At 38.1% G+C, this 23729-nt stretch overlaps 3 protein-coding genes across 3 annotated transcripts in view; 2 read left to right on the plus strand and 1 right to left on the minus strand.

Annotated features, from left to right (window-relative positions):
- The window catches only part of Cbl (E3 ubiquitin-protein ligase CBL), a 94229-nt gene extending 79422 nt beyond the window's left edge, over positions 1–14807 (plus strand). Inside the window, exons 7-13 of the mRNA XM_089738179.1 lie at positions 428–540; positions 1063–1139; positions 1844–1941; positions 8012–8252; positions 8619–8731; positions 8811–9333; positions 9843–14807. Coding sequence (XP_089594305.1) covers positions 428–540; positions 1063–1139; positions 1844–1941; positions 8012–8252; positions 8619–8731; positions 8811–9333; positions 9843–10060 — 1383 coding nt within the window. The 3' untranslated portion in view covers positions 10061–14807. The remainder of the gene's footprint in view (positions 1–427; positions 541–1062; positions 1140–1843; positions 1942–8011; positions 8253–8618; positions 8732–8810; positions 9334–9842) is intronic.
- A 2320-nt stretch (positions 14808–17127) lies between these two features.
- On the plus strand, positions 17128–18180 carry LOC114246687 (uncharacterized). Its single transcript, XM_028179356.2, has 2 exons — positions 17128–17160; positions 17618–18180. The coding sequence occupies exons 1-2, from the start codon at positions 17128–17130 to the stop codon at positions 18077–18079; spliced, it is 495 nt and encodes a 164-aa protein (XP_028035157.2). The 3' UTR covers positions 18080–18180.
- A 295-nt stretch (positions 18181–18475) lies between these two features.
- LOC149499947 (uncharacterized) lies at positions 18476–20431 on the minus strand. The gene is made up of 2 exons (XM_089738250.1): positions 20390–20431; positions 18476–18998 (listed from the first exon to the last, which is right to left on the minus strand). Exons 1-2 carry the CDS (start codon positions 20429–20431, stop codon positions 18513–18515), a joined length of 528 nt encoding a protein of 175 aa, XP_089594376.1. The 3' UTR covers positions 18476–18512.
- Between the last annotated feature and the right edge of the window lie 3298 nt (positions 20432–23729).

The raw sequence follows: 23729 nt of genomic DNA on the forward strand, positions 1-23729 counted from the left end.
GGATCACCTGAAGCGAAGCGGAAGAAGTGAATTGCGTATTGTAAAGTGTTTCTTAAGTGTTCTAAGTGTTAAATAGAGTTTTAAATTCTTCGATGAAAGCTTTATTTATGCCGAGCCCCAGCGCGTAACAGCAGAAGAAAACAGCGTATATTTAGTGGACGAGCTCACGACCCACTTGGTGTTAGTGGTTACCGGAGCCCATAGACACCTATAACGTAAATGCCTCCACCCACCTTGAGATATGAGTTCCTCAGTATAGTTACAACGGCTGCCCCGCCCTTCAAACCGAAACGCATTACTGCTTCACGGCAGAAATAGGCCGGGTGGTGGTGCCTACCTGTGCGGACTCACAAAACGTCCTACCACCGGTAAAATCAATTGTTTATAATGTAATAATTATAACGTTAGTACGTGTGATTTGTTTCAGGATTCCGAAGGCCAGGGCTGTCCGTTCTGCAGAGCCGAGATAAAGGGGACTGAGCAGGTCGTCGTGGACGCGTTCGTGCCGCCCCGCCCACCCAACACCACGTCCGAGGCCAAGTGAGTTGGAACCGGGCGTTTGAATGATTCTAACTGGTGGTGGGACGTCTTGTGAGATGGATGGATGGATGAGATGGATGGACGAACACATGGCCCACCTGGTGTTAAGCGGTTACCTTAGCCCTGGACTTCTACAACGTAATCACCCTGAGATACGAGTTCTAAGGTCTCCTCACTATAGTTACAACGGCTGCCCCGCCCTTCAAACCGATTACTGCTTCACGGCAGAAATAGACAGGGCGGTGGTGCCTACCCGCGCGGACTCACAAGACGCCCTACCACCAGTAATTACGCAAATTACAATTTTGCGGGTTTGATTTTTATTACACGACGTTATTCCTTCAATGTGGAAGTCAATCGTGAACATTTGTGAAGTACATATTTCGTTAGAAAAATTGGTACTTGCCAGCGGGATTCGGAACACCGTTGCATCGCTACACATGAATGCACCGGACGTCTTATCCTTTAGGCCACGACGACGACTAGTACTTTCACTGATTGAGTACTAAACGTTTTCAACAGGAACCCAAAGCCAACGGTAAAAGCGGTCTCTTCGAACTCCTCTGGATCGTCAGGCTCCTCCGGGTGCAATGGATCGAGTAAGTTTTAATTTCAATTCAATTATTTATAATTCAATTCAATGATAAAAAATGATAACGTACAGGCGTGCGAAAGGGATAGCGATATGCTCCTACTTCCATGTCCGATCTTCGTCATTAAAAGTCCACTGAGTTTCTCGCCGGATCTTCTCAGTGGGTCGCGTTTCCGATCCGGTGGTAGAATCTGCGAGGCACTGCTCTTACTAGGGTCAGTGTCAGCAACATCGACAAGGTTTGAGCCCCGTGAGCTCCCCTACTAGTTAAGGTTACGCTAATATTGTCTATCTAGACCAGTGATTCTCAACTTTTTTTTGTTGCGGCACATATTTAATGATTTCAAAATTTGGCGGCACACAAAAAAAAGATAAAAATTATTTACTTACTACAACACACTGCATAAATAGTTTATCAAAAAATTTTAATATACGAAATAAACTAAAATATACTATACATTTTTTTTGTGGATTTAAATATATATTCGTGTTTAAAATATTTTTCTTTTAAAATTATATAATTTAATAATATTAACATTATTATATATTCGCAAAATTTGGCGGCACACAAAAGTGCCGCGGAACAGTGGTTGAGAATCACTGATCTAGACCATTAGCTTAGGTAAGAAAAAATAAACTTCATTAACCCAAAGGGGTTACCCCCTAATGCAGTTTATTCGTACATACTCCCTAATGCAGTTTAATTACCAGGTTCGGACGGTGCCGGCTCCGGTAACGCGGCCAACGGCTGGTCGTCCAGGAGCGCGGCCACCTTCAACGGTCTCGCCGACGACATCGACGACGGAGAGGTAAACACTAATAAAAAAAAGAGAGAAAGGGAGAGGGAGAAGGAGAGAGAGGGGGAGAGAGACAATTGAATTATTATTATGCGAGCCAATCGCGACCACCTAACGTAACACATAAAGACTTCTAAATTCTTGGGGTAATGGTAGATAGCGGCTTGACTCTGCCGCTAGCATTGCTGGAGTCCACGGGCGACGGTAACCACTCACCATCAGGTGGGCCATACGCTCGTCTGCCTACAAGGGCAATAAAATAATAAATAATTCTTATGGCACATTGTCGGGTCACGGAGCAAATGTAAAACAGTATATGAGCATGTTCAGAGCTGAGCCAGTGAGTGTATTCACATTGTTAATAGCAATGAAAATTTAAAGCCAATTAGAAGACCATAAATTGATTACCCAATGGCATTGGAAAATAAAAAAAATATTATTAAAAAAAAGGTACTAATGAATGATCGCGCTAAGCATGTATAAATAGGCATGTTCCAGCTGTTTTATTTTCATTTTGCGCTGCTTGTATTGTCATGTTCTTGTTAATCAGTGTCAGTAAATCTGTGTTTTTTTTTTGTAATTGGCGACTATTTTTTATCTAATATATTGCATGATCTAGATACATCAGTTAGCAATTTACAAATGAGAGGTATAAAATTTTAAGTTTCAATGTTAAAATGCACAGACACCAGAGTCCAAAATTTATTTTGTTTAATTATTTTTTCTGTATTATTTATAAAGACGTTAACATTTTAAAATCATGTCAAATATATTCCATAATGCAATGCAATGCAATACATTAAATACAATGCAATGTAATGCAATACAATACAATACAATACAATACAATACAATGCAATGCAATGCAATGCAATGCAATACAATACAATACAATGCAATACAATACAATACAATACAATGCAATACAATGCAATGCAATGCAATGCAATGCAATACAATACAATACAATAAATACAATGCAATGCAATACAATAAATACAATGCAATGTAATGCAATGCAATGTAATACAATGCAATGCAATACAATAAATACATTGCAATGTAATGCAATGCAATGCAATGCAATGCAATACAATACAATGGAATGCAATGCAATGCAATACAATGCAATACAATACAATGCAATGCAATGCAATATAATACACAATTGTCATGTACCGGAATTTCACGATTAACTTGTTTTGGATGTTTTGCGACTGTGGCGTATTCGATTTTATACCTCTCATATTATTATTGCATCGATTTATATTTTGTCTAATGCCAAAATCAAAACACAGATTGTACCGTCGAATATATCGAGCATGTGTCGGCCATTTGTCAGAATATTGCATTGTTTTTTGTTTTTTTTTTTCACAGAGGCACCGGAGGAAATGACCGCATGCATGACGCTTGTCCGTTCGTTCATTATGTTGTGATTTTTTTTTAACTACATATATCGATAATAACTCATTCCGTTACACACATATACATACATACTTCATTATGTGCATTCCATTCCGGTGTTTATTTTTATTTATTTAAATGTACATAGTTGAAGTTTTTATTTTATTTTTAATTACTGATTTGTTTTTGTTTTTTTTTTATTATTCTAAAATATTTACATTTAAATTAGACTATAGATAGATATACTGTTTAGGAAATGATGGCTATTATATTTATAAATGATGACAATGTTTATATCGCCCTTTTTTAATATTAAATATTGGCTGCTCGATAAATGCACTGTATTATTATTATAGTCTAAAGAAGGTTTGTACGAATTCAAAATAAATTAATGTCACATCAAATTGTTCGTAATACGATTTCACACTTTTAATAATTTTTATTGTTTTTCCAAAAGAAACGTCATGCCTACCGAAATTATTTCAGGAAATAAAACAACATTTTTGTCTTATAATATAAAAATCACGGAGTAAACTCGGGTGTCCATGATTTTATGTAGCGTAGTGATCGCAGTTAAAATAATATTTAACAGTTATTACAATACTAATATATGAGATTAAAATAAAAAGTGTCACATTTGTTTATTAGTGTTGCCAGTCAGGGTACTTAAAAACAATGTGAAAATTTATAGGCAAAGTTTTTTTTTGTTCTGCACTGTCTGCATGCCCATACAGCCAACCATTTCTTCTAAGTTAAATAGTTAATTCATTTTTTACGAATATTTTTCTTATTTTACGTTTATCTCTTGTCGGGTTCAGCATTGTTTGTATTACCCTCTGTGTAGGCTGCCTCTTTGTGTGAAAAAGACAGATGACAGGGCTTAGGATAGGTAGCATAGATTCAAAAAATGGAAGTCTAATTATTTTCATATATAAGCAAACATGGAATTTAAATTGGATTCTTGATAAAAATAGTAATTTAAACCATAAAAATTTATGTGATGATATAAAATAAAATGGTTTATTATATAACAAATGCCACGACCTATGAAGTCGTAAAATTATTGTCACCGTACCTGTGCATAATATTCTATTGTGAAATACGAAATACAGTGGTGCTTCGATGCTCCCTAAGTTTTTTAACTTGAAATTTTCACGGTTCTTAAGAACCAATAAATATATTTATTTCGAATTAATATATCAATATCACCGGGAGAAAATAAATTCTAATTTAAGTTCTGTTTACAATTAAAGTCCTTTTTTGTTTGTATATAATTAGGGAAAAATAACTGAACTTCCTATTTCCAATTGAAACGATTTTTTTTTCTTAATCTCTGAACTAAATTTATTTGAGTATTTTGTCCAGACCCTATCTCTTATCATCATCATCATTATCCTGCCCTTCTCCCAGTCACCTGGGGTCGGCGCAACATGTTTTCTCCTTCCATACTCTTCTATCACATATCATTTCTTCGCTCACTCCCCTCTTACCCATATCGTCTTTCACACAATCCATCCATTTCTTCTTAGGTCTACCTCTTCCTTTTCCACATTCGTAGTTAACACTCTCTTACCAACCTCATTTTCATTTCGTCTCATCACATGTCCATACCATCCCAAACGCGCACTCCTCAGCCTTTCTGTCACAGGTGCCACTTTCAGACTTCCTCTAACATATTCATTCCGTATTCTATCCATTCTCGTTACTCCACACATCTCTATCCACGTTTAATTTAAGACTCATATTTTATTGTCACATTTGATTTAATTAGTTTAACGTTTAAGGTTTAAGCGTTGCTAGATTTATTTTATTTGACATTTAAATATTATTATTATATTTTTGTTAAGAATTTCATTTTAAATGCTAGGCTATTTTATTATTAGCTAATCTGTGTGCTGTAATTTTAATTCTAAATAGGTTTTCTCTTTGTATTATTATGACAAAACGATGATTATAATTTATGAATATTACTAGACTTATTTATTAATATTTAAGTTTTATTAATTAATATGTTTTAGACGTGCTTAAAATTAGTAATTAATTAATATAGTACATTAAAAAACAAAGCAGTAGGAAAGTAGAGTAGCATTCAACAAGATATTATAAAGTCAACGCTTAATAAACAATTACTAAATATTAAAATAATTACAAATTGGCTTTAATTACTTGAGAATAAATTAAAAATGAAATACTTCTTTAGTTCATGGACGATTATCATATTTATGAATTATTAATAAAAATTATGCATTATTAGTCTTGTCTAAAGAGAGAGAGAGAGAGAGGGAGAGAGAAGAAGAAAGAGACGGAAAATACAATCTGCTGCTTGTGTGACGTCATGAAAACATTCATTTATTTCATTGTAATTATGACTTATGACCGTAGCATGTAATTAACTGAGGTCTGTTTTATTTATACGCTAAGTTAATGTTTTGTGTGTTTAAAATTACAAAGCTTGGTGAAATGCGTTTTGTAGTTTTTTTATTTTGCCTGTCATTATTTGTTTTGTTTGCATGGTATGTTGAATGTTTGATCGTTTCATTGGATGTTCGGTGTAACGGTTCATATACAGGGTGGTGTTTTCGTTTACAATAATCGATTTGAAAATGCTAAAATGTGCCATGATTTATTTAGTCTTGAGAATGACTCGTGGCCTAACGGATAAGACGTCCGGTGCATTCGTGTCGAGCGATGCAACGATGTTCGAATCTCAGGCGGGTGTACCAATTTTTCTAATGAAATACGTACTCAACAAATTATGTTCTCGATTGATTTATGACGGTGAAGGAATAACATCGTGTAATAAAAATGAAACCCGCAAAATTATAATTTGCGTAATTACCGGTGATAGGACCTCTTGTGAGTCCGCACGGGTGGGTACCACCACCCTGCCTATTTTTGCCGTGAAGGAGTTATACGTTTCGGTTTGAAGATTGGGGCAGCCGTTGTAACTATACTTGAGACCTTAGAACTTATATCTCAAGGTGGGTGACGCATTTACGTTGTGCATGTCTATGGGCTCCAGCAATCACTTAACACCAGGTGGGCAGTGAGCTCGTCCACCAATCTAAGCAATAAAAAAAAGAGAGGTTTCTTTAAATGAATCTTTCAGTTTTTTTTTATATGTAATATCTTCTTATGGGAGGGTAAGCCGGTTCGTTACGTAACGCGTTACGGCGCCAATCTGTCTGGCTTCCCTTTCTCTCACGCATACGACAGCGATACTTAGAACATATTATGTAACTCCTGTTTATATAACTTTCAATATATGTTACAATTTTCCTTACGTTATCATTTATTTTATTGCTTAGATGGGTGGACGATGTCACAGCCCACCTGGTGTTAAGTGGTTACTGGAGCCCATCGACATCTACAACGTAAATGTTGCCACCCACCTTGAGTTATAAGTTCTAAGGTCTCAGTATAGTTACAACGGCTGCCCCACCCTTCAAACCGAAACGTGTAACTACTTCACGGCAGAAATGGGCGGGATGGTATTACCTACCCGTTCGGACTCACAAGAGGCCTTACCACCAGTAAATATATCATAATCATCATACCATATATCATACATAAAACTTCAGTAATAACCTAAGCTTTTCTCAAGTAATTTCAATATTAAACAGTTCAACATAGATTAGGTTTAATTTGTCACTTTTGACGAGTGTCCTGAGACGCACAATTTTGAAACAGGTACTCTCATTCCATTGATTAAAAAGGTTGCTCATCCCTAGTTTAACCTATTGGTTCGATTGACTGGCAATTACAAAAAACACAGATGCCGAGTATCAATGTAAAATGTCTCGATATATAAGCTAAATATCTTCTATAATCTTCGGGAATGGGTAACTCAATAAGTATTGTACAAAGCAAGAGTCGATTGACTTCTTGGCGATATAAACTAAGCAGGGACAGAGCCGATTCTTTTGTTAATTTTTCTCTAAATAGAGTCATTAAGAATAACAGGTAACAAACAAAAATGGATTTTCATGTTCTCACAACAAAAACGTATCGATATTACTCTCCGAGGACCGGATCAGAATGAATCGAATTGAAATTTGTGAGTTGGACGACGCCATACATACAAAGGATCCTTCGTGGGTTTCATTTCGTAAGTCTGTTCCTTAAAAATAAATGGTTTTCGATAAACAGTATCGAAGTTAAGTCTGTCCGAATACAATGGTATCATGTAATCAAAACGTGGGCCCATAATAGGAACATTTAGCTGTCTCTCGCACTCCGTACATGAGCAATGGTGTCCTCGTCTACGATCGTTCAACTCAATAAAACCAGAAATTGGGTCCCCGTCCTCGTCGAACCCGTCGCTTGCGACGAAGGGCTCGACGAGCAAATTAACCCAAAGACACAGCCCACTGAGTTTCTCGCCGAATCTTCTCAGTGGGTCGCGTTTCCGATCCGGTGGTGGATTCTGCGAAGTACTGCTCTTGCTAGGGCCAGTGTTAGCAACACCCCCGGTTTGAGCCCCGTGAGCTCACCGACACACGTTAGGGCGAAGCTGAAATAGCCTCTCAACACAGTTATTTTTTCTCTTCCATTCTCTTCTATCAGCCGTCATCTCAACACTGACTCCTCTCTCTCTCATATCGTCATTCAAACATTCCATCCATGTCTTCATCGACCGACCTCTTCCCCCTCTACTAATAACTAGTGAACATTCCAGGACTGGGCCGAATTCAACGCTGCGACGTCTACGATAGACGCATTACGTCCGTCTGTCCGATCGCCCGGTGCGTCCCCGCGACACTCCCCCCGCGCATCCCGCCGCACCCCCGCGCCCGCAGAGAACGCGTACGGGGAACTCAGGGCCCCCCCTCTGCCCCCGCGGAAGAGCCTCTCGCCCGCCGAACCGGCTATCGCGGCTGCGTCTAGTGTGCAAGACATAGCTACTGCTAGCGCGTTGGGTGAGTAGCTGATGAAATACCCAGTGGGAGATCGAGGATCCTCCGAACTTCAGATTACTTTTCCATTTTTTTATTGCTTAGATGGGTGGACGAGCTCACAGCCCACCTGGTGTTAAGTGGTTACTGGAGCCCATAGACATCTACAACGTAAATGCGCCACCCACCTTGAGATATAAGCTCTAAGGTCTCAAATATAGTTACAGCGGCTGCCTGATCCTTCAAACCGGAACGCATTACTGCTTCACGGCAGAAATAGGCAGAGTGGTGGTACCTACCCGCGCGGACTCACAAGAGGTCCTACCACCAGTAGTTACGCAAACTTTATTTAAAAAAATTGAAAATGTATTCGTAATTAAAATCTTCTAGAGCCCAAGAGGAGATCGTCTTTAGAGCCAGAACCTGACGCCCGGCATCGTTTGACTTCCATCATAACAGGGTCCACGGAAACAATCACCGGTGTCATTGACACAAGACACGAGGTTAGCGAACGAGATTCATAGTTAGATTTTTCATTGCTTACCCGAGTTCATTAATCTATTATTATTTTTTTAAATATAGACTCCACCTGACCCACGTGCCTTCGAGAAGCCACGAAGGGCTTGCACCCCTCAGTCTAACAGCCGACCTCTCCCCGCTCCGCCCCCCGAGAGGCCCGCAGACGACCGGCCCCCCTTAACAGAACGCAGCGCCCCCGACCGACCAGAAAAACAAGAGAAACCGGATAATCGGCAACCGGAAACCCGACATCCGGACAGAATGCTAATACCCGAAAGGGTTCCTAACGACAGACACCAAGAGCTCCCCAGGCCTCCGGATAGAACGGATAAACCTGACAGAATACAATCGCAAGATCGCTTAGAACGAGCGCATACTTCGCTGGAGAAGCCCGGTAATACCGAAACCAGGTATTACGAGAGGGAGGTTAGGGCTCCTCCCAGACAGAGGTCGTTGCCAGCTAGTACGAGTGGTAGCACGGACCAGCCGCCAAAGTCGACCACGATGCCGAAGTTCCCTTCGGAGGACGTCAAGGATCCACCATACGAAAATGTAGGCGTCGAGAAAAACGAATTGGCTGTGGCACGTAAGTATTGAAACAAGCGAACATATTTTTTTATTATTTTTTTTATTGCCCTTGTAGGCAGACGAGCATACGGCCCACCTGATGGTGAGTGGTTACCGTGGCCCATGGACTTCAGCAATGCCAGGGGCAGAGCCAAGCCGCTGCCTACCGATATTTTAAAAACTACAAAAATAACACTTGAATGACATAACAAATTACTGGTGTTAGGACCTCTTGTGAGTCCGCACAGGTAATTTTTTATTGCTTAATTACCGCCGTCCTGCCTATTTCAGCCGTGAAGCAGTAATACGTTTCGCTTTGAAGGGTGGGGCAGCCGTTGTAACTATGCTGAGACCTTAGAGTTCATATCGGTGGCGGCATTTACGTAGATGTCCATGGGCTCCAGTAACCCCCTAAACTTATTTGTTGTTAAAGTTAATGCATTTCATTTTGTATAACTAAACACAGATCATACAAGTCTTTATGTGTTACAGACAAATTATATGTGTACGTTTTTTTTTTTATTTCAGCAAAGAAAATAAACCCTCTAACCCACGACAAGCACGGTCGCAAGTACGGAGATAATGTCTCGTATGAAAACATTAACTTGGACTACATAGCGCGGCTGGTAGGCGAGGGTTACCCCAAAGAAATCGTGGTCCGCGCTCTGGGCATTACCAGAAACGACCTGGAAATGGCCTGCGACATCCTACACGAGTTCGGATCTAAAGCGACCAATAAATGCTAGGGGTTGCGGGACTCATTCGAAAACCGATCCAACCTGTCTGGTCTGATCGGCATTGTCAATGTCCGTGACGCATTTTTTTTAATGGCAATAAATTTGACGCGCTTATACAAAAATCTGAGTGTCTCAAAAAAAATAATCTAAAGTCGGTTTTCTGACGATAGTTGAACGTGACAACGTCATAAGAAAATACTGATGGAATGGTTTCATTTTTCAATTATCGCAATTATCGTTGCTATAAACAATTGACACCACATTCACTTTCCACTGAACTTCATACTTGACGAAAACATGTGAATGTATTATTGTATAGCAGCTGTCCACGCGGATGCATCGCTCACTCAAGTAGGAGAGAGACAGATGTCGAACGCTGCCGAACGCGGAGGCCGATTGTGGCTCTTTGTCGCTCGTTGTGCGCTTTCGCTTGCACTTCAAACCTTGAATGGAACGCCTCATAGCGAGGTAACGCCGCATGAGTCATGTTTTTTCGTGCGTGCAGCCGGCTCCATCGAATTGTAAGACGTTGTCACGTCAAAAAGTCTCAATTTAAATAGTATGTTCAGTGACATTTCTAGGTGGAAACAAAGGGACTAATTGTCAAGTATAAAGTTTATGGACATTGTCAATGTCAAGTCGGTGGTTTCTTCGTAACGCGCGTGGATTCGATGTTGCCGTTATTCAATTCGAGGAAATTTGTGCCTAAAATATATATATATATATGTGTGTATATAAAACTTGGGATCTCCTAACTAATCATATGTGATATGAATATACTTGAACGTGAAAAGAAACATTTTGCTATAGTATCGATAAAAGATATTTTTGTTTGTGTACGCGCATTCTATACCAATATTATCATTAAACTTTAATATTATTTATTATTTGTGTAAAGATTTTAGTATTTCTAATTAAAATTATCGGTCTTTTTTCCTACCTATGCTGATAGCCTTTAGAGGCTATTTTAGCTTCACCGTAACGTGTAGGTGAGCTCACGGGGCTCAAACCGGAGTGTTGCTAACACTGGCCCTAGCAAGAGCAGTGCTTCGCAGAATCTACCATCGGATCGGAAACGCGACCCACTGAGAAGATCCGGCGAGAAACTCAGTGGGCTGTGTCTATGGGTTAATTCATTCGTCGAGAACCTCGTCGCAAGCGACGGGTTCGGCGAGGACGGTGACCGGTGCTTGAGGTACCTAAAAGCACCGCCGTAATGACGTGCTACTTGCCTATTAAAAAATATTAGTTTTCCCGTTCACTGCAATTGTGAAATTAAAATAAAATAAAAAAAACATACCTCACTTAATTAGGTGAGGTATGTTTCTAAAGAATTGAAGTTTTTTTTTAGTTTTTTTATTGCTTAGATGGGTGGATGAGCTTACAGCCCACCTGGTGTTAAGTGGTTACTGGAGCCCATGGACATCTACAACGTAAATGCGCCACCCACCTTGAGATGTAAGTTCTAAGGTCTCTGTATAGTTACAACGGCTGCCCCACCCTTCAAACCGAAACGCATTACTGCTTCACGGCAGAAATAGGCAGGGTGGTGGTACCTACCTGTGCGAACTCACAAGAGGTCCTACCATCGTAAGTGGCTTTTTAACTAAAAATAAAAAAAAATCTCGCTCTCTCTTTCTATTCCATGGTAGCGTTAAACACTTAACGCAACCTTGTAGGAAGTCGCATTAGAAGTTTCACTTCAAAAAAAAATCCAAATATATATTTTTCAAAATTTCGACTTACTCCACTTTCAATAGAATATTGCGCACACAAACAAAAACAATTCATGTTTCGTTCTCATTACTACTAAATAAATACATATAATAATATTACTGTCGAATTCTTCATTCGAATTTTGATTCGATATTTTAATTGGAAACTGTCATAGCGCCAGTTCATTATGTTTTGGTATTCAATGAATATTGGCAATATTTTTTTTACTTTTTCTAAGACTGGTGAACGAGATCACGGCTCAACTGGTGTTAAGTGGTTGCATCGACAACGTAAATTCCGAAAACTGCCTTGCGACACGAGTCCCGTTGTCTATACTAATATTATAAAGAGGAAAGATTAGTTTGTTTGTTTGTATTGAATAGGCTCCGAAACTACTGTACCGATTTGAAAAATTATTTCACTGTTTCAAAGCTACACTATTACCGAGTGACATAGGCTATAATATTTTTTGAAAAAATAAGGGAACCTTACTAAAACTATAATAATGTAACCCAAGGTGTACAAAAAAATACCTAAAATATTCTTTACATCGCGTGGCCTGCGAAAACTATTATAGTCATGCCGCGATAAGTGTTATTTTATTTAAAAAAAAAAAAACAACGTGAAACATCGTTGAATTTTTTGTAAAAATAAAACTTCGTTAATTAAAACTTCAAATGTATTATGGAGAGATGAAACGGTATTTGGTTTAAGCGTCATTTCGCTTAATACGCGACATTTTTCTATGTAATTAAAGGTCCGTTTTATTTAGTACTAGCTGACCCAGCAGACTTCGTAGTGCCTCGATCGATAAATAAAAGACCTAAACTTTTGGGGGACACAGTAAAGGAAAAACGAAATTGTTATTTTTATTTAGTTACGAGGATTTCATATTTATCTACCTTTATACCTTCCCTGGACTTCCACAAATAATTCAAGACCAAAATTAGCCAAATTGGTCCAGCCATTCTCGAGTTTTAGCGAGACTAACGAACAGCGATTCATTTTTATATATATATATAGATAGATAGATTAGGATCAACAGTTCGATGTTTTTTAATTGAAATTCAATTAAGTTCGATGTATTGAAATAGCTGTAGAAGTTTTTTTTGTTTGTGTTTTGATATGTTTTTCCAAATTTCAAACTTTAAATGGCTCTCTTGTAAAGTTGCAAAAATGTCGCTTTTTTTTCTTACCTATGCTGATAGCCTTGAGCGGCTATTTCAGCTTCTCCTTGACATGTAGGTGAGCTCACGGGGCTCAAACCGGCGAGAAACTCAGTCGGCTGTGTCTATGGTCGCTTAACCCAATTGCCTTTCACCCCTCGATATGATCATCACCCTATTGCTTTGTGATATTCGGTACATGAATGCCTTTGAAAAAACTTGAAGGAAAAAAACAATTTGTGGAAAGGACACTGTATGATATTCAAAGAAAACATTGACAGAATAGTTTGTATGCTTTGGTTCGATTGAATAATTTCAAATATAAATAATTCGAGGTGGGTGGCGCATTTACAGTTGTAGATGTCTATGGGTTCCAGTAACCACTTAACATCAGGTGGGCTGTGAGCTCCATCCATCTAAGCAATAAAAAAAAATAAAAAAAAATCGCAAGCATCTTCGTTTCGCTCGTATGCATACAATGTTAGATTCAAATTGTTTGAGTCATCAAATTCTACTAAAGAACAAAAAAAAAAACTATGATGAAAGTTGTTTTAAAATTAACAAGGTTTTTTTTTAAATATAAATAGTGTCCGTAATATTGTATTATTCTTTTTTAATTTTTTTTTGCTTTGATGGGTGGACGAGCTCACAGCCCAGCTGGTGTTAAGTGGTTACTGGAGCCCATAGACATCTACAACGTAAATGCGCCACCCGCCTTGAGATATAAGTTCTAAGGTCTCAGTATAGTTACAACGGCTGCCCCACCCTTCAAACCGAAACGCGTTACTGCTTCACGGCAGATAGGCGGGGTGGTGGTACCTACCCGTGCGGACTCACAAGAGGTCCTACCACCAGTAGACTTCTCTCTTCATTCTTTATAAAGTGTGATAGTATTCTAGATTTTAATTGTAATAATAAAAAAGGCACATTCTGTTTGTTTTTTTTTTTTTTTTTCATTTTATGTTCATAATTTATTTTTAACACTTAAGGTTTTATTCCATGCTGTTTTTGTTTCATCGTATCAGTATTCTTAATAAAGTGCTTTGTAAATAATTTTGTAATAATGTTAACGATATAAATATTTATATTTTCTTAAATAAATAGCTTACTTTTTAACTACTTAAAGATAGAATATATTTTTTCTATATTATTATGTACGGTATGTTTTCGGAATTTTCATTGAAATTTGAGGTCGTATGACTACTAGTTGCTGACTAACACTGGTAGTAAATGATTTTCCATTAAATAAGCTCATTCAGGTTAGTAAATGTCTCACCACAAGAAATGTCTTGAGAATTAATTGTGTTTTCGTCTTTGACTTTGATGACTAAGCTAAAGAAAGTTATGTCATACAGCCTCAAATGTCAAATGTGCCTTTTATAAATTTCGAAAACATACCTTAACTACGTTTATCTAGTAAACAAACACTCAACATTGACTTATGACTCTTGCAATACTAATATTTAATGTAGAATTAATAGTGTAAATAAAAATAATATACTTCTGACCTATTATTATGACTTCCCTTAGAAATTTATCGGCGAAAAATAATTTTAGTAATGCCTTTTAGTGTAGCACATATTTTAACTTTATTTGTAATGTTGCCACTCGAAAAAAAAAAAAATCTAGGCACGTTTTTGTAAAATACATATAAAATTATATTATAACGTAAAGTTGTTTGTTCAATCGTTTGCTTTTTAATACGATTTACAGAAGCGTTTACTTTTATTTCGTTTTAAAATAAATTAGTGCATATTTAATGATTCTCATTTGTAATTAATATTTGGAGGGAGCAGCGAGGAAGAGGTTAGAAATTGAAATAAGAACTTGAAAAATATTTCGAAAGTACCTAAATAAATAATTCATGAAATTCGTATATGACTTTTATTTATTCGCAGTGCACGCGGTTCTATATAAGTTGGGTATTGCTTAAGACTTGCTTAGAGTCAACACGTAACCAGATACCAAGGCCCAAAGTCTAGTATTTAAGCTGTACTAAGGCAGTACATCCTGTAATCTACACTAATATTATAAAGCTGAAGAGTTTGTTTGTTTGAACGCGCTAATCTCAAGAACTACTGGTCCAATTTGAAAAATTCTATCAGTGTTAGATAGCCGAGTTATTGAGGAAGGCTATAGGTTAACATCACGGTAAGACCAATACAAGTGGAGCACCAATAAAGAATGTTTCAAAATATTTTCACTTTCTACGTAAATGGAGTGGGGGGTAAACTTTTGCGTTACGCCAAAGTAACTATTCCACGCGGACGGAGTCGCAGGCAAAAGTTAGAATAGAATAGATATTTCCGACAGCGGTGTTTACGCTAACTTAATCAGTGTGCTTAGTGCGAGTTTATTAACTTCTCGATTGCGTAAAAGTAAACTCAATTTGGTATAGAGTTCGAACGTTTGCCGCTAGGGGCGCTGTTCCAACTGCATACAAATTTAAGTTAACTTTTACGCTATCGAGAGCGTTGAAAAACTCGCACTAAGCACTGGGCTCACAACGCGGTGGCGTTCGAACTATTGACTCCAGTAACCCATCAGCGTCGAGTGAGCTCTATATGTTTTACCGTTCGGATGTATACCGAATGATGGATAATTGTAATCGATTCCACGATTCTCTGTAACGATCGAGAGCCGTGTGAACTCGATTTCGTTTTCATGTGATTACAACTAAATTCTGTAACGAGGTAATCTTCTCCGGGTGATGGTCGCTAAATTACAAAATATTAAACCATAAATAATCAGTTGTCTATAAAAGCGGGTTACGGACGATAGTTTTGCGTGATAACGTCAGTAGTAGAACTATTTGAACTGCTAGCTCTGACGTCACCCGAGAACAGAGATAAATGTGTCACAAGCCAACGCTTGGGCCAATCGTAGCTCTCTATGGCTTGTCCCGCGCTGTCATGCTCAAGCGTAACGTGACCCTTTTTCTTGCGTGCAGCCGGTGCTCATCGATTTATAAGACGTTATCACATCAAGGAACACTTCACACTTCGATAAAGCGGCACGACACGAGAACCCTTTCATCGTGGCCGCCGGTAACTACATTTCCGATCCTGCGGGCAGAATGGAAAGCAGTCGACGTCGCCCCAAACACGTCATTTCGGAACCTCCCGATCCACTAACGATGCTTTTAGGTACCTCAAGCATCGGTCACCGTTCTCGTCGAACCGTAGCCCACTGAGTTTCTCGCCGGATCTTCTCAGTGGGTCGCGTTTCCGATCAGGTGGTAGATTCTGCGAATTTTCTAGAAATTCTAGAAAAAACTGGTAGGGTTCGTGTTAGCAACGTCGTCAGGTTTGAGCCATGTGAGCTCACCTACTAGTTAAGGTTCCGCTGAAATAGCCTCTCAAGGCTATCAGCTTAGGTAGAAAAAAAAAGAACAGTTCACATAACTTCACTTCTTGCGTTCCCGCCAGGAGCGAAGTATGTGAATTGTTTTATTTTGTCTGTATAGTGTTTATTCAGGTGTAAACTTATAATAACGGTGGTTCATTAACTGTTCAGTGTCTGTAAAATGCATAGATAGTGGAAAATGAAGCTATGCCGCTGGACATAGCTTCTGGACGCTTCTGCCACTGGACGGCAGAAACGGTAGGCAGCGGCTTGGTTCTGCCCCTGGCATTGCTGAAGTCATGGGCGACGGTAATCACTCACCATCAGGTGGGCCGTATGCTCGTCGGCCTACAAGGGCAATAAAAAAAGTATCTTCAAAAAAGTCCACTGAAAATGTCTCAGTAAATAACCACCATTTTACTGAAATTATATTTCAACTCGTAATAATATCATCTCATGTCAGTTATTTTTATGCCAAAGTATTGTATTATTATATTACACTATAGCATAATATCTATTCATATTCAAATTTCATTTCGCTCCATATTATCTTTTTTTGTAAATTATTTTTACATAAAAAAATATTTACAAAAGATTAGGCTGTGTGGTTATGATACCTTTGCCTTTTTGGAATTTACCAATTTGAAAAACAGAACTACTACCCCAGACTACCACTTGCGTTCCCGCCAAAAATCCGCTCGAAGTGTCCGTTCTTTACATGTTCACGCCACAAATTCAATCAATGATTAAAAATTGATTTCTCAATTCGTAATTAAAATACGTTAATTACAACGTAGAAAAATTTGTTGGGCGGTCAATAAACATTGCCTTTTGTGATTTCATTTAAAAATGCTTACATCGACTTTCTTGTTTATATTTGAAGTGAGTTCTATGTGTTATTTTCTTTCTGTCTCACAATTAGCAAGGTTGGTAATGGCGTAGGTATAAGTGTTTTTTTTTTATTGCTTAGATGGGTGTACGAGCTCACAGCCCACTTGGTGTTAAGTGATTAGTGGAGCCCATAGACATCTACAACGTAAATGCGCCACCCACCTTGAGATATAAGTTCTAAGGTCTCAGTATAGTTACAACAGCTACCCCACCCTTCAAACCGAAACGCATAACTGTTTCACGGCAGAAATAGGTGGGATGGTGTTACCTACCCGTGCGGACTTACAAGAGGTCTTACCACCAGTAAACCTTTTAATAACCACCTTTTAATTCTGGCACAACTAAACAACTGTACCAGTTAAAATGTCATATTCGCAACAAAAGTACCGCCTTGATCTTCAGTTAAAACAGTTCTTTGTGTGAATAGTTCGATTATAACTAATTACAGATCACATTAACGGCCACTCAGATCCCAAGCCATACGGATTACCAGAGAATAGGCGAAGTTCTATTCAGAAATGAAAAGTATAATGTATACAAACCCACTATACATTCAGTGACGGATTATTTTAAGAGTTACATGCTAGACCAGCTGAGGAGGAAACCGAATGAGAGAGTTTTCATCGACGACGATGGCTTCAGACACGAATGGCTAAATTTTGACGAAGACAATGGAAACTTGCGCAAGCAAAACACCGATATATCAGTAAAAAATCAAACTACAACTAGACCTAACGTAGAAAAGAAAAGGAGAAGGACGCCGAAAAGAAAAAAGAAAGTAACAGAAGCAGTAAAAGAAGATAGAAAAAATTTAAGAGAAGGAGAAAACTTGGAAGGCAGGACCGTTGCTAAAACCACGTTTTACTGCCCATTCCTCGGAATCGTCACGATGCATTCCTTCCTTGACTGAAACCTACATGTTATTGTAAACATAAATTCGTTAATTAGATTTCTAATTCAATCAATAAAATAATTAAATCTCCTACAAATATTTAGATTACATGAAATATTGGAAGTCGGACATTTCGCCGCAGCTGTTCGCTAATTAAATATTTGGAATCTGTGTTTTCGGACGCAGATGAGCCCTATAAGCTGCTATACATATTTTTATCCAACAAATTTCATCGCAATTAAAGGTATTTGGCCATTGGCAATTGGAAAATACCAACCAAAGTACAATCAAGATAATTCGATTGAAATAAAACTTTGACGGCTTTCTTCTGGATAGTGTTCTTTTTTAATATGCATAACTATTAAATATATATTATGCTCTAAACAAAATTATCTTATGCTAGATGGAAAAGAACACAATCAATTTACATTTTATAAAATCTAGATTCAAATCATTCTAAATCTTTCCTCTCCTTCGAATCCCGATTAAATCTTCTATTAAATCTCCCAGTCATATACGGATCCAGATCTTCGTTAACTTTATATTTATCAAAGGTTCCCATGAAAGAATTCACAGCGGTTCTCAAAGCTCTCCTGTAACTGTTGACAGGCATTTTCTCTTTTAGCATCACGACGGGCTCGAATGGTATCATGAAGCCGGCGGCAGACGCGACTAATGGCATCAGCGGAGCGGGTAGATAGAATGATATTAGTTCCATTGCCCCGTTTACTAGACAAGTTCCAATGTTCCTCAACACTGTAGCCACTTTAGGTATAGAAACTATTCTAAAAATCGGTGTTGTCAAAGTTTTATACAGACTCGTGGTAATTGTCTCGGGATTATTCCTTCGTACTGTGTTCGATATTGACGCATTAGTGGTAGCTAAGGAAGATGGACTTGTTTTTTCAAATTGATCGTTAATCTCCGGCTGCTGTGGCTGTAATGTAATCTGATAATATTTAAAAGATATATTTGTGGGTAGATTTATTTTGGAACGAAGTTCCTTATGGGACGATGTGGAGGGGTATCCTCACCGGGAAGAACGTCCGTAACGTAAGATGTTTATTAGTGATGCATACAGTGTACGACCTATCTTTGTAATATCGTAAAAAAAAATTTTTTTTTTGTTATATATTTTTTATAAATCATTGTGAATAAAATAAAGTTGATAACTTTGTGAAGCAGTTTTTATTTTTAGTTTTATCAAAAAAAAATCATACTAAAAAATGTATAACCGAATAATTATTTTCTTTATACCTCGAATAGAACTTAAAAATTGATATTTTTATAATAAGGAACTTCGTTCCTATACGGTGTCCCACGTCACCACACATTTTTTATTAACTTAGTACCTATAGGAGATGATGAGTTGAAATGATCCCATCATCTCGTTTTTATTATCGCACCGTCCGCCAGTGCAGCAGAGCTCATCCATACTACTTAGAACCACTGCGTTCATCCACAGTGCGTTTCCAGAGATCTTTTCTATCACGTACCATCAGACTTTGATATGTACTTCCCTTGATGGTGTTTCCTAAGCGCTGTTCTTCAAATTAAGCTTGCGTAGAGCTCTCAGAGGTAAGTAGCAACTCTCACAGGTGTGTCCTGACATTGCTGGCGTCTATGAGCGACAGTAACCACCATCAGGTATGTTCGTCTGCTTACAAGGGCAATAACAACAGTCTTCGTGACATCCAGGAAAGTACAAGTCTATGTATTTCAACACACTGCACCTTTAGAATTGAAGTGACCTAACAAAGAAATTTTAGAAAATTAGTTTTATATTTCGAGCGACTTATAAACATTTATTCTAACAATTTATAAAAATCTCACTCTCTCCCTTTCTCTCTCTTTCTATCGCTCTCTCTCTCTCTCTCTCTCTCTCTCTCTTTCTCTCTCTTTTAGTCCAGAATCGTGCTCTTTCCGTTTCTTTTAAATCAAACGTATACCTTAAAGTATTAAAATAGAAAAACAAGTTTAACAATATTTGCTATGTGTATGTGCATTACTATAATTCTCATGTTGTATTTGTTATTTTACTTATGTATTATTTGTTCTACACACACTCATCACTTTTAATTATTATTCTCATAATCCTCTCGCAGGTCTGCCGGAAGAGATTTCTTAATGAAATAAGCAGCGCCTTTGTACATAATTTTCCTATTACTCTGTACTATGTCATCTTTTCTGTGTGTACATAAATAAAAAAATAAAATAAAAAAATAAAAACTACAAGTAAAAACAAGTATTTTAAATTAAGACTCTTCAATTCTAAAGGTGCGGACGTGTTATACGGCATCAGGTTAAATTGACGGCATCCCTAGTTACCGGACTGCCTATAACTAATAACGATGCTATGACAATATGCATTATTATAAATTGCGTAATCACTGGTGGTAGGACCTCTTGAGAGACCGCACGGATAGGTACCACCACCCCGCCTATTTCCGCCGTGAAGCAGTAATGCGTTTCGGTTCGAAGGGTGGAGTAGCCGTTGTAAGTATACTGAGACCTTAGAACTTAAATCTCGAGGTGGGTGGCGCATTTACGTTGTAGATGTCTATGGGCTCCAGTAACCACTTAACATCAGGTGGGCTGTGAGCTCGTCCATCCATCTAAGCAATAAAAAAAAAATGTGTAATGCAATTGAAACAAATACTCACGGCTGCATTTATTAAATAAAACAACAAAATTAGTGTCCAAACGCAATGGAAAACATATAAAGGCATTTTCCGATAAAAACTATTATTCGTCATAACAAGAAAACTAAAATTTATTTTTTCGACATTATATCGATAATGTTTATATGGAAATTTATGAAAAATGAATTGAACTTGAACAAGTTTCATATAGGTTTAATATTATCCGCATTTAATTTTGGGTTATTTATTTTTATGCTTTAAATTTAGAATAGTTTTTTCCTGTTGATATTTCGAAATTATATAATACTTATTGTGTCTTATCTGGCAAGACAAGGAAATATATGTTTAGTTTTTAACAGAAAAGAAAGAAAATCGAAAATCCTCTAGAGATTTCTTCAAAATTATGTGATGCGTTACTTTATAGCGTTTTAATATTAAATTATTCATTGAACTCATACGTTTTTTAACATCACATTAGTTTGTATCATTTTTATAATTAAGATTGAACATACAAGATTTTATATATGGAATGTAAACTAATCTATAAAAATGAATTGCTGTTTTTTTTTTTTTTTTTTTTATTGCTTAGATGTAGATGAATGGACGAGCTCACAGCCCACCTGGTGTTAAGTGGTTACTGGAGCCCATAGACATCTACAACGTAAATGCGCCACCCACCTTGAGATATAAGTTCTAAGATCTCAGTACAGTTACAACGGCTGCCCTACCCTTCAGACCGAAACGCATTACTGCTTCACGGCAGAAATAGGCAGGGCGGTGGTACCTACCCGTGCGGACTCCCAAGAGGTCCTACCACCAGTGCTGTTCGTTAGTCTCGCTAAAACTCGAGAACGGCTGGACCGATTTGGCTAATTTTGGTCTTGAATTATTTGTCGAAGTCCATAGAAGGTTTAATAGGTAGATAAATATGACAATGCTCGGAATTAAATAAAAACAACAATTTTGTTTTTCCTGTGATTCCTTTTGTTTGTTTTAAGTTTATTTTATACTAGCGACCCGCCCTCGCTTCGCTTCGGAAACATTAAAACACACATGAAACAAAAAAAAAAATTTTAAAAAAAATTAAAAAAAGTAGCCTATGTTTATCAGGGACAATGTCGGCTTCTAATGGAAAAAAAATTTTTCAAATCGGTCCAGTAGTTTCGGAGCCTATTCGAAACAAACAAACAAACAAATATTTCCTCTTTATAATATTAGTATAGACAAAACTTTACGTCTTTTATTTATCGATTGAGGCACTACGAAGTCTGCTGGGTCAGATGTATTCTCTATGTCTTTTCCCTGCCAAATTGTTGGTAGCCTAAGAGGTTATTCCAACTGCTAACGGACCAGTAGGTGAGCTCACGGGCTCAACCTGAGAGAATTTGGTAAAGTTGGCCTCTATTCCCAAAAAGCTATTATGTGAAGTCGTCGTGGCCTAAGAGATAAGACGTCCGGTGCATTCGTGTTGAGCGATGCACCTGTGTTCGAATCCCAGGCAGGTACCAATTTTTCTAGTGAATTACGTACTCAACAAATGTTCACGATTGACTTCCACGGTGAAGGAATAGCATCGTCTAATAAAAGTGAAACCCGCAAAATTATAATTTGCGTAATTACTGGTGGTAGGACCTCTTGTGATTCCGCGCGGGTAGGTACCACCGCCCTACCTATTTCTGTCGTGAAGCAGTAATGCGTTTCGGTTTGAAGGGTGGGGCAGCCGTTGTAACTATACTGAGATCTTAGAACTTATATCTCAAGGTGGGTGGCGTATTTACGTCGTAGATGTACATGGGCTCCAGTAACCACTTAACATCAGGTGGGCGGTGAGCTCGTCCACCCATCTAAGCAATAAAAAAAAAACGGACGGCTGATGTAAGAAAAAGGGTGCTTTTAGGTACCACAGGCACCGGTCACCGTCCTCGCCGAACCCGTCGCTTACGACGAAGAGCTCGACGAGTGAATTAACCCATAGACACAGCCCACTGAGTTTCTCACCGGATCTTCTCAGTGGGTCGCGTTTCCGATCCTTTGGTAGATACTGCGAAGCCCTGCTCTTGCTAGGGCCAGTGTTAGCTACACACCCGGTTTGAGCCCCGTGAGCTCACCTACACGTCAAGGAGACGCTGATATAGCCTCTCAAGGCTTGTATAGGTAGGAATAAATTAAATTAAAGAAAATGCCTAAAAAGAATACTGTTTTTTTTCTCCGCTGTTTCAAATAAACATAATACACTATTGACTTGTACGCTATTATTAACTAAGCGACTTTATGTTACATCGAATCGTAAATTGTAAATATCAAATCATCATATTATCAGCGGAACTTAATTAGAAAAACTTCATAAAACTGTAACGTCATGGCGTATTGATATCGAATCGCGATACCGCGTACTCGCTATGAATTCAATTTTATGTTTTGTTTTATTGTTTTTAACTTTGGTCAACGCTTTGCCGCAGGTAAATTGCTTTTTTGGTATGGTACTTTTGGATGTGCGTTATTGAAAATACATTCAGATACCTTCAAAACGAAACGCATTACTGCTTCACGGCAGAAATAGGCAGGGCGGTGGCACTTGTCCGTGCGAACTTGCAAGATACCGTACCACCGCACCGGTCATTACGCAAATTATATTTTTTGCGTTATTGAGATTTTGTTACACGAAGCTATTACTTCACCGTGGAAATCAATAGTGAATGTTCGAGGTCCTGACCTTGCCTTAGTCTATGGCTGACTTTTTTTCCTACCTAAGCTGATAGCCTTAAGAGGCTATTTCAGCGTAACCTTAGCTAGTAGGTGCGCTCACGGGGGTCAAACCGGAGTAATGCTAACACTGACCTTGGTAAGAGCAGTGCTTCGCAGAATCTACCACCGGATCGGAAACGCGATTCACTGAGAAGATCCGACGAGAAACTCGGTGGGCTAGCTGAATACTCCCCCCATCAGGGTCGTATACACGTCTGTCGATAATAACAAAACAAAATGTACAATTTCCACCCGATCCACAGGTACCATACGATTACATC

This window comes from Bombyx mandarina, chromosome 24 (assembly GCF_030267445.1).
Source record: "Bombyx mandarina strain Sakado chromosome 24, ASM3026744v2".
Taxonomy (NCBI): Eukaryota; Metazoa; Arthropoda; class Insecta; order Lepidoptera; family Bombycidae; genus Bombyx; species Bombyx mandarina.

Bases quoted from the DNA above. Each gene is read 5' to 3' on its own strand.
- LOC114246687 (XM_028179356.2), top strand. From the start codon at position 17,128: ATGCTTACATCGACTTTCTTGTTTATATTTGAA. The intron at 17,161-17,617 runs GTGAGTTCTATG...AACTAATTACAG, and splicing joins CTTTCTTGTTTATATTTGAA to ATCACATTAACGGCCACTCA.
- LOC149499947 (XM_089738250.1), bottom strand. From the start codon at position 20,431: ATGCATATTGTCATAGCATCGTTATTAGTTATAGGCAGTCCG. The intron at 18,999-20,389 runs GTAACTAGGGAT...ATTACATTACAG, and splicing joins TATTAGTTATAGGCAGTCCG to CCACAGCAGCCGGAGATTAA.